We start from the raw sequence: 12278 nt of genomic DNA, 5'->3' as shown, positions 1-12278 counted from the left end.
TTGTGTGTGTGTATATGTACAGGTGTATGTGTATATGTTTACTGGTGTGTTTGTGTGTGTGTATATGTACAGGTGTATGTGTATATGTTTACTGGTGTGTTTGTGTGTGTGTATATGTACAGGTGTATGTGTATATGTGTACTGGTGTGTGTGTGTTTATGTATATGTACATGTGTATGTGTACTGGTGTGTTTGTGTGTGTATATATATGTACAGGTGTATATGTACAGGTGTATGTGTATATGTTTACTGGTGTGTTTGTGTGTGTGTGTATATGTACAGGTGTATATGTACAGGTGTATGTGTATATGTTTACTGGTGTGTTTGTGTGTGTGTATATGTACAGGTGTATATGTACAGGTGTATGTGTATATGTGTACTGGTGTGTGTGTGTTTATGTATATGTACAGGTGTATGTGTATATGTACAGGTGTATGTGTGTACTGGTGTGTGTGTGTGTGTATATATATATATATATATATATATATATATATATATATATATATATATATATATATGTACAGGTGTATATGTACAGGTGTATGTGTATATGTTTACTGGTGTGTTTGTGTGTGTATATGTACAGGTGTATGTGTACTGGTGTGTGTGTGTGTATGTACAGGTGTATGTGTATATGTGTACTGGTGTGTTTGTGTGTGTATATGTACAGGTGTATGTGTACTGGTGTGTGTGTGTATATGTACAGGTGTATGTGTACATGTGTACTGGTGTGTGTGTGTGTATATATATATATATATATATATATGTACAGGTGTATGTGTATACTTGTGTGTGTGTGTGTGTATATATGTACAGGTGTATGTGTATACTTGTGTGTGTATGTGTATACTTGTGTGTGTGTGTATATATGTACAGGTGTATGTGTATATGTGTACTGGGGTGTGTGTGTGTGTGTGTATATGTGTACTGGGGTGTGTGTGTGTGTGTGTATATGTGTACTGGGGTGTGTGTGTGTGTGTGTGTATATGTGCAGGTGTGTGTGTCTGTATACTTTGATAAGCAGTAACATCCTGTCTAATATTGTTCAGTTTCTCTTTGTGTCACTAAAACAGCTCTGACTCTGAGGCCTGGACTCCACCAGATATCTGAAGGTGTGATGAAGCTGAAGCTGAAGGTGTGCTGTGGTTTCTGACACTAAGACTTCCAGCAGCAGATCCTTTAAATCTTGTACGTTTGGAGGTGGAGCCTCTGTGGATCACACCTGTTTGTCCAGCACATCCCACAGGAGCTCCATCAGATTGAAATCTGCAGAATTTGGAGTCTGAACTATGTTCACAGTGCTCATCACCCTGACACTGGTTCTTCTTCGTTGGAACACTTTTGGTAGGTTCTAACCACCGCATACTGGGAAGATCCCAGAACACCTGAGATTCTAACACATGCTGCCTGATATAGCTCCCACGTATCTAGCCAGTCTTCTAACACGTTACAATCCACCACGCTCTTTAAGATCACAAAACTCCGGACTTCTGGTAGTTCCCAGAATATCAAAGTCCACAAAAGGGGGTAGAGCGTTTTCATATTTAGCTCCAAAACTTTGGAATAGTCTTCCTGACAGTGTTCGGGGCTCAGACACAGTCTCCCAGTTTAAATGTAGACTAAAGACTTATCTCTTCAGCCTGGCATTCATCTAACATCCCATAACCTCGTACTCCAGTACATCTGATTAAATGCACATTATCATCTAGTACTGCTAATATTATGAACAGCAGCTACGCTAATGCTGTTCCTTTGTTTCCCTTCTTCTACCCATCCCGAGGCATACAGAGACTGTGCCGGCTCCAGTGGGATCCGGAGATGGACCGGCTCCAGCCGGGTTCTGCTTGTGAGGATTGGGGTATTCAAGCAGCGCTGTCAACCTTATGTTGACAACAACAATCTCTCCTTATTAATTTACATAATATTTTACACATGCTGTATCTGCATCACACAACTGACTACACATAAATGCACAATATAATCACACTCTCCGGTGTCACCCAAATGAGGATGGGTTCCCTTTTGAGTCTGGTTCCTCTCAAGGTTTCTTCCTTATACCATCTAAGGGAGTTTTTCCTTGCAACAGTCACCTCAGTCCCCTCAGGCTTGGTCACTTAGGATAACATCTAGGACTGTCTGTCTGTCTGTTGTTTTCTTATGTAGTTTCTTATGTAAAGCTGCTTTTAGACAATGCTCTTTGCTAAAAGTGCTATACAAATAAAATTGAATTGATAGACCTCCCCACCACCACAGGTCCTCTAACACATGCTGCCAGACAGACCACACCCCCACAGGTCCTTATGACAGTGCTCATCATGTCATCACAGTGGTGGTGTTACGTACAGGTGTGTAAATATATAAGGGGTGTGTGTGTGTGTGTGTACTTACAGGTTATATATCTTGTAATGGTTTTTGTGTTTGGAATCCAAAAACCTGCAGAGACAAAATTAAATTAATTTTACACACATTGTATGTGTATGTGAGTGTATGAGTGTATGTGTGTATGCGTGTGTGTGTGTGTGTGTGTGTGTAAGAGACTAACCGTACGACGTCATCTAGCTTGTTGCGGTAAACACCCTCCAGTCTCTCGGCTGGAAAACCCATAGCAATGATGTTCGGGTAAATATCTAACACACGTTAAGGAACCCAAATCTGTCCAATCAAATTTCACACACAGAGTCTAAACTCAGCATTAATCCACATTATTCTCAGACACACACACACACACGGCTCTGGAGTGTGTTCCTGCGTCTCGCTGCAGAGACGGTTACTCTGTGGTTTAGTGGTAAATGGACAGCTGGGGTTTTGTTTTAGTTCCCTAAAAAACCTAACAGCAACAGCCAGGTGCTGTCACACACACACACACACACACACACACACACACACACGGTTATTAACACTCCTGCTCCAGAGTCACCTCCTGTTCCACTCCATTATGACCACAGCACTCAACACTCGATGATAAACTCCACACTGCTGCGTTAATGAGGAAGTGTGGAGATTAATTAGGGAGTGGTCATGTGATCAGCTGATGGGTTTGTGGGTGGAGTCCAAGTGTCTCATTCGCTCTACAGGATACAGGATCCAGAGATGAACCGCTGATGATTAACCACTCAGAGAAGAACCATGAGAGAGAGAGAGAGAGAGAGAGAGAGACAGAGAGAAAAGAATGAGAGAGATAGGGGAGCGAGAGAGAAGAGGAAATATGTCAGAATATTTTAATAAAATAAAGCAACAAAAGAAAGAAAGAAAGAAAGAAAGAAAGAAAGAAAGAAAGAAAGAAAGAAAGAAAGAAAGAAAGAAAGAAAGAAAGAAAGAAAGAAAGAAAGAAAGAAAGAAAGAAAGAAAGAAAGAAAGAAAGGAAAAATGGGATACAAAAAGAGAGGGTGGAGATGGATGCAGAAAGAAAGAAAGGAAAGAAACTGAGTCATGAAGAAGAAAGAAAAAACTGAAATGAAATGAAGAAACAAAGAAATGGGAGAGATGAAAATGAAATGGAAAGAAAATGCAAGACAAGATAAAAACACAGAAAGAAGAAAAGGGAAAGAATGAAAGCGAGGGAAAAGACGGGTTTGGGTTCGGAACCAGCTCTGGGTCTTGCAGAAATTTATGAAAATCATCCCACTGTGATAAACAAACAAAAACAAACGAGTGAATAAAGGAGTAAAGCCAGGAGTCTGTGCTGTAAACGCTGCTGAATCTTCAGTTCTGATACCACTCGGTTCTGCTGATCTACAGGTGAGACTGTTTCCCCAAACAAAAACAAACAAATGCCGAATGCTGTAAATCACGTGACTATCAAGGGTTCCTCCGCTCCTGCTAGCTCGGCTACTTGGGTGGACCAGAGACGGCTCTTCATGCTAATCCTCTGGATAACGAACTCATTAATTAGCTGAAACTCTCAGAACCGGAGCTACACTAATGACTTCACTCTGAGATCCGGAACAACTGATTCCACCTGGAACCATCAATTAGAGAAAGTTCTTTTGATAACACGTGGAACAATTCACGTTCTTTTCCATCACTGTCATCTGAATTTGGTTGGATTGGTCCATGAATTTGTGTTGCCATGGTGATAGAAAAGGTATGCATCACTCAGAACACCAATCCATCAATCTGAATTCTGGAGGAAAAAAAACCCTTCAGAACCTCCTGTGGACATTTACTAGCCAACACAACCCTGGACCTGATGGACCTTCAGCTCAGATCTTCTGCAGGTTCTCTCTGCACAGTCTGTTCCATCGATAAACGCCTGCATGTTTCTCCACAGAGACTTCTAGAAGAGCTTCAGAAACACATGGTCATGCCAGTTCACTCGCTCCGGACTGAGAGCTCCATCCAGGACACCCAGTCAAAACCAGTCGCTTCATTTTACTGGATTTAATTTAGTGTGTAGAAATTAGAAAGAAATCAAGCAACAAAAACTCCATAAATTAAGACAAATTCTTCAACCAGGATAAGAGTCTTCTGGTGTAGAAACGGAGGACGAGTTGCTGATGGAGGATTAAATGCTAAAACATATGATTATTATTATTATTATTACTACAGATGATAAATATTTTATTAGCAGAGAAATGAATTAAAATCTCCCCACTTCTCCTTTTCCAGTCTTTACCCTGAGCGCTCGTTTCCTGCTCCCAGCTGCCTGTGCTCTTTACCTTTTATGGAGTTTTGTGGGCGTGGCTATATGCAAATGGAGCACACTTTTCTCTCACACAAGCAAATCGAAACTTACAAATCCAGCGGAAAATGTTAGATAGTTTGCAAACATTTACACGCAATTTTACTAAGAAGATTAACGTGGGAGATTTTCTGGTCCTCAAACATCTCTCTCTTTCTCAGCATGAAGAACATTCTGTTCTGGACGTTTCTGACAATTAACATGAACGTAATACTCCACGAATCCGATGCTGGTCAGATAACACCGATCTCCAGGCGACTTATGCTCCAGTACATTGTTATTGGTTGTTCTTTCTTCATGAACAGCTGGAGAAACCTCTGCCATCCACCATGGTGAACCTAGCCTGCTAACACACCTTTTCTGTTGAAAACCATGAACAGATTCTGAACTGCTCCATGACTCCACTGAGAGACGATTAAATACGTGACTGAATCCGGGCTCAAAAAATTCCAAAATCCATTCATCAATTAATTATAAAAACCCGACGATTCTGAAGATAAAGCAGTATAGATACATCGGTGCCTGATCACACGACTGGCGTGAACCTTTTACCATAAAACAAACGTTAACGTGATTCAATCAGTGATTCATTCACTCCTAAGTGATTCTCTGGCTGGTTCACTGGAGTTCTGGATGGTTTTTAGAAACAGTTTAGAATCTTTCAGGTTTCTGTGTGAACTTCAGTTAATGCACCAGACATCCAAAACGCCTCAGCTGCAAAAAAAAAAAAAAACGCAAAACACAAGCTGAGGGTCAAAAAAAAAAAAAAATTCCAACACGATACTGCAGCTAACGTGAAGCTAAATCCTGAAGATGAACCAAACGTACTGGAGATCAGTCGTTCAGGACAAGATCCACGCCTCAGAGAAGCATTCAAATACGGCGAGCTCGGTCCTGAAGCGTACGATCCGGTATAAATAATAATAATCCTAAGGATTCTGTGAAGATTATTGCATCACACAGCTGAACCTGAGAACCTAACCCCGTCCAAACATGGAGCTACAGACGTTTCCACTGGTTTTTTTTTTAACCCCTTTCCAAAATCTGTACCCAACGTTTGGATTTTTGACACATTTCTGGACAAAACTTGGATTTTAGATCAACTGAGTTACTTACGCACACACACACACACACACACACACACACTATCCTCAACATCATCAAACTCAACCTCCATCACCTCATTTAGACTCCCAAAGGTCTCTGGTCAGCTGAAGATGTCCTACACGTGACCGGTGCGATTCAAACTGGACACTTACTTTTGTGAAAAAACGTACCAAGGTGTGAATCTGACAGAAAAACGCTGATATCTTTAAAATAAGACACAGTTTAGATTTTTAGATTTCTAATCTAATCTTCAGCCCACTCTCGGACGCCGATGCCGTCCTAATCCACACACATTTAAAAAAACAAAACAAAAAAAAACAAACAAACAAATAAATAAATAAAGTAAAATAAGCCCAGCTTGCAGGTCAAGGATACACGTAAGGTCCAGATCGAACCCGTCTTCTTGGTACCGCCTCTTTTCCCGGCTGACGATCTGCTTGATAAACGCCATGGCGGTTCACTTACTAACACGCTTCTGTATAGAAAAAGTTGTTTTTTCCCCCGTTCACGTGCAGCGTTTTAGATCAGATTTCTGTATTTACACGTGTACAACACACACCACGGCCTCGGAGATCCAGTGGACCCTGCTAGAGCAACCTCCACCGGTTACGAAGAGCGTATACCCGCATCCAAAAAGTTCTTACATCTGCTTAAAACAGACATAAAGACATCGTCCGGGGTGTGGAGTAAAAAAATCTGGGTTATTTTTTAGATACTAAGACAAAACCAGGCCTGGTAGAGCTTTCTGAACGTTGGCTCGTCGAAATCGGATTTGAAATGGACGTCTCGGGCGTTCCTCGGGAAGATGGGTTCGAAGCCGGGGAGGATGGAGACGGATCCGCTCGGGGGCAGCGGGATGGAAATGCGGGAACGAGGATATTCCAGTCTGTGATAACGATGGACCAGGTCTCTGATTACGCCGTTTCCTTTCTGCAAAAATTTCTTCAGCAGCGTTAACGAAGAGTTACGGAATAAAGCAGGCTTATTCTGGTCCGTCAGGACATCCGGACCTGGACCCGTCCGGCCGAGAGGTTCTGTCAGAACTAGGGTTTTAGAATTAGGATTATGGAAGCTTGGTGTGTCTACGACAGAGCCGGATCTCCAGCGAACAGGCCCGGATCTTCAGAAGGGAACAAAAGCTTGAGATAAGCAGGCTGCACTTGTTAAAACCAGGATTATTTCAGCTTATAAACGAGATGCTTTGATTTGTAAGTGTCCTAAAGCTTGAAGGGCCCAAGCAGGGCTCCAGTCCAGACTACAGCAGGCCTGAAGCAGACTGTCTCAGTGTCTGTCACCGACATAGCACTAATTACAACAAGCTGCGTTTATAAATGTGTCCTAAAGCTGATCAGGATGCTCGTAGAGAGTAAAACGAAAGCAGAAATCCTGAGTGTCCCAATCCTCCAGGAGAGAAAAGGGCTCTCCGATCCTCCAGGAGCCCAAACGCAGAGCATCAGATCCGCCGTGATTTACCTCCGAACCGAGCACGAAAACCTCTCCATCGCCTCTCATGTGGGGGGAAGAGGATCCACAAAACGTCCCTTTCACTCCCAAGTGCACTTACAATCAGTCTGTAGAGGCCATTTCTGTCTGTCTGTCTCTCTCTCTCTCTCCTGTGTGTCTCTCCTCCACCTTTAACAAGCCAAAGCCGTCCTAGCGAGCGATCATCTCCGCCGTTCAAAAGGTCGACGCGATTTCCGACACAAAAACCAACCGAAACGCGGGCCTCCGCCTCGCTCACACACCGAATACCAAGCGAGCCGGGTTCATAAACGCGTCCACGCCGCAGATCTGTCGAAGGGAATCATCTTCTTTCTCGCCGTTTCTTCTCGCGGTGTCTCTTCTCCAGCTGAACTCTCAAACTTCCATCATGGCTTCCAGCGGAGGAAAAAAGAAGCTAGATCTGGCAGAATTAAACGCCGTATCCCTCCGCCGAAACAACAAATAGCGCCCGCAGGAATTGACTTAAAAACGTCTCGAGGCACACTGGATTAATATTACTCACCACTTCGCTCGAAAATGAAGCGCGGATTTTAAAAGGAGCCGTGCTGTACACCGAGCAGGAGGGGGTTCAAAGTCTGTTCAGTGTGTGTGTGTGTGTGTGTGTGTGTGTGTGTGTGTGTGTGTGTACGGCGGAAGAACACGAACACGGAGGTCGAAAAATGGCGGCGCTTCGACCCTGTCAAAGTGGTCACGTGACCAGCTTCATTGGGGAAGTTTCTCTAATGCATGTTACAGTCAGAGAACCTTGACTGTACACACACACACACACACACACACACACACACACACACTAAACCTGTTTTAATTTTATAATATTTAAATTATTTACATGTTAATTCAGGTCGTTTGCGTTTATTTTATATTCTAATTATTAAAATATTATTATTATTATTTTTTACAATTAAATGAAATCTCTAATATACATTATTATTATTATTATTATTATTATTATTATTATTATCAGTAATATTAAGCATTTCACTGTGTATCATACCTTGTAGGATTATATATGTGACAAATAAAATTTGAATTTATTAATCATTTTTTAAAATAGATTTGTTGAGAATTTGTGTGTATTTATTGTTCAGGACTGTGGGTCGTGTCCCAAATCTAGCTGGAATGATTCATCAGGGCTTTAATTACACTGATACCCTGAACATCACTGTCTTATTATACATGATGGAGCTCTAGGTTATAGATGACATACCTCAATCTAATACACACAACTCTAACACACACACAACTCTAACACACACAACTCTAACACACACATGACTCTAACACACACATGACTCTAACACACACAACTCTAACACACACACACAACTCTAACACACACACAACTCTAACACACACATGACTCTAACACACACAACTCTAACACACACAACTCTAACACAAACAACTCTAACACACACACACAACTCTAACACACACACACAACTCTAACACACACACAACTCTAACACACACATGACTCTAACACACACAACTCTAACACACACACACAACTCTAACACACACACACAACTCTAACACACACACAACTCTAACACACACACAACTCTAACACACACAACTCTAACACACACACAACTCTAACACAAACAACTCTAACACACACAACTCTAACACACACACACAACTCTAACACACACAACTCTAACACACACAACTCTAACACACACACAACTCTAACACACATGACTCTAACACACACACAACTCTTACACACATGACTAACACACACAACTCTAACACACACACAACTCTAACACAAACAACTCTAACACACACAACTCTAACACACACACACAACTCTAACACACACAACTCTAACACACACAACTCTAACACACACAACTCTAACACACATGACTCTAACACACACACAACTCTAACACACATGACTAACACACACAACTCTAACACACACACAACTCTAACACACATGACTAACACACACAACTCTAACACACACACAACTCTAACACACACACAACTCTAACACACATGACTAACACACACAACTCTAACACACACAACTCTAACACACACAACTCTAACACACATGACTCTAACACACACAACTCTAACACACACAACTCTAACACACACACAACTCTAACACACATGACTAACACACACAACTCTAACACACACACAACTCTAACACACATGACTAACACACACAACTCTAACACACACAACTCTAACACACACACAACTCTAACACACACAACTCTGACACACACACAACTCTGACACACACACAACTCTAACACACACAACTCTAACACACACACATGACTAACACACACAACTCTAACACACACAACTCTAACACACACACAACTCTAACACACATGACTAACACACACAACTCTAACACACACACAACTCTAACACACACACAACTCTAACACACATGACTAACACACACAACTCTAACACACACAACTCTAACACACACACAACTCTAACACACACAACTCTAACACACATGACTCTAACACACACAACTCTAACACACACACACAACTCTAACACACACATGACTCTAACACACATGACTCTAACACACACACAACTCTAACACACACAACTCTAACACACACACAACTCTAACACACACACAACTCTAACACACATGACTAACACACACAACTCTAACACACACACAACTCTAACACACACACAACTCTAACACACATGACTAACACACACAACTCTAACACACACAACTCTAACACACATGACTCTAACACACACAACTCTAACACACACAACTCTAACACACACACAACTCTAACACACATGACTAACACACACAACTCTAACACACACACAACTCTAACACACATGACTAACACACACAACTCTAACACACACAACTCTGACACACACACAACTCTAACACACACAACTCTAACACACACACAACTCTGACACACACACAACTCTAACACACACAACTCTAACACACACACAACTCTAACACACATGACTAACACACACAACTCTAACACACACACAACTCTAACACACACACAACTCTAACACACATGACTAACACACACAACTCTAACACACACAACTCTAACACACACAACTCTAACACACACATGACTCTAACACACATGACTCTAACACACACACAACTCTAACACACACAACTCTAACACACACAACTCTAACACACACATGACTCTAACACACACAACTCTAACACACACACAACTCTAACACACACAACTCTAACACACGACTCTAACACACACACAACTCTAACACACACACAACTCTAACACACATGACTAACACACACAACTCTAACACACACAACTCTAACACACACACAACTCTAACACACACAACTCTAACACACACACAACTCTAACACACACATGACTCTAACACACATGACTCTAACACACACACAACTCTAACACACACAACTCTAACACACACAACTCTAACACACATGACTCTAACACACACAACTCTAACACACGACTCTAACACACACACAACTCTAACACACACACAACTCTAACACACACAACTCTAACACACACAACTCTAACACACACACATGACTAACACACACAACTCTAACACACACAACTCTAACACACACACAACTCTAACACACATGACTAACACACACAACTCTAACACACACAACTCTAACACACACAACTCTAACACACATGACTCTAACACACACAACTCTAACACAAACAACTCTAACACACACACAACTCTAACACACATGACTAACACACACAACTCTAACACACACAACTCTAACACACACACAACTCTAACACACACAACTCTGACACACACACAACTCTGACACACACACAACTCTAACACACACAACTCTAACACACACACATGACTAACACACACAACTCTAACACACACAACTCTAACACACACACAACTCTAACACACATGACTAACACACACAACTCTAACACACACACAACTCTAACACACACACAACTCTAACACACATGACTAACACACACAACTCTAACACACACAACTCTAACACACACACAACTCTAACACACACAACTCTAACACACATGACTCTAACACACACAACTCTAACACACACACACAACTCTAACACACACATGACTCTAACACACATGACTCTAACACACACACAACTCTAACACACACAACTCTAACACACACACAACTCTAACACACACACAACTCTAACACACATGACTAACACACACAACTCTAACACACACACAACTCTAACACACACACAACTCTAACACACATGACTAACACACACAACTCTAACACACACAACTCTAACACACATGACTCTAACACACACAACTCTAACACACACAACTCTAACACACACACAACTCTAACACACATGACTAACACACACAACTCTAACACACACACAACTCTAACACACATGACTAACACACACAACTCTAACACACACAACTCTAACACACACACAACTCTAACACACACAACTCTGACACACACACAACTCTGACACACACACAACTCTAACACACACAACTCTAACACACACACAACTCTAACACACATGACTAACACACACAACTCTAACACACACACAACTCTAACACACACACAACTCTAACACACATGACTAACACACACAACTCTAACACACACAACTCTAACACACACAACTCTAACACACACATGACTCTAACACACATGACTCTAACACACACACAACTCTAACACACACAACTCTAACACACACAACTCTAACACACACATGACTCTAACACACACAACTCTAACACACACACAACTCTAACACACACAACTCTAACACACGACTCTAACACACACACAACTCTAACACACACACAACTCTAACACACATGACTAACACACACAACTCTAACACACACAACTCTAACACACACACAACTCTAACACACACAACTCTAACACACAC

The 12278-nt window shown here is 41.6% G+C and overlaps 1 protein-coding gene across 1 annotated transcript in view; it reads right to left on the bottom strand.

The window, feature by feature from the left end:
* Positions 1 to 7851, bottom strand: part of ptena (phosphatase and tensin homolog A) — a 28645-nt gene extending 20794 nt beyond the window's left edge. Inside the window, exons 1-3 of the mRNA XM_058399155.1 lie at positions 6164 to 7851; positions 2543 to 2627; positions 2389 to 2433 (exon numbers count right to left, since the gene is read on the bottom strand). Coding sequence (XP_058255138.1) covers positions 2389 to 2433; positions 2543 to 2627; positions 6164 to 6239 — 206 coding nt within the window. The 5' untranslated portion in view covers positions 6240 to 7851. The remainder of the gene's footprint in view (positions 1 to 2388; positions 2434 to 2542; positions 2628 to 6163) is intronic.
* Positions 7852 to 12278: the final 4427 nt, after the last annotated feature.

This window comes from Hemibagrus wyckioides, linkage group LG09 (assembly GCF_019097595.1).
Source record: "Hemibagrus wyckioides isolate EC202008001 linkage group LG09, SWU_Hwy_1.0, whole genome shotgun sequence".
Lineage (NCBI taxonomy): Eukaryota > Metazoa > Chordata > Actinopteri > Siluriformes > Bagridae > Hemibagrus > Hemibagrus wyckioides.
This window is presented reverse-complemented; position numbering and strand designations above follow the sequence as displayed.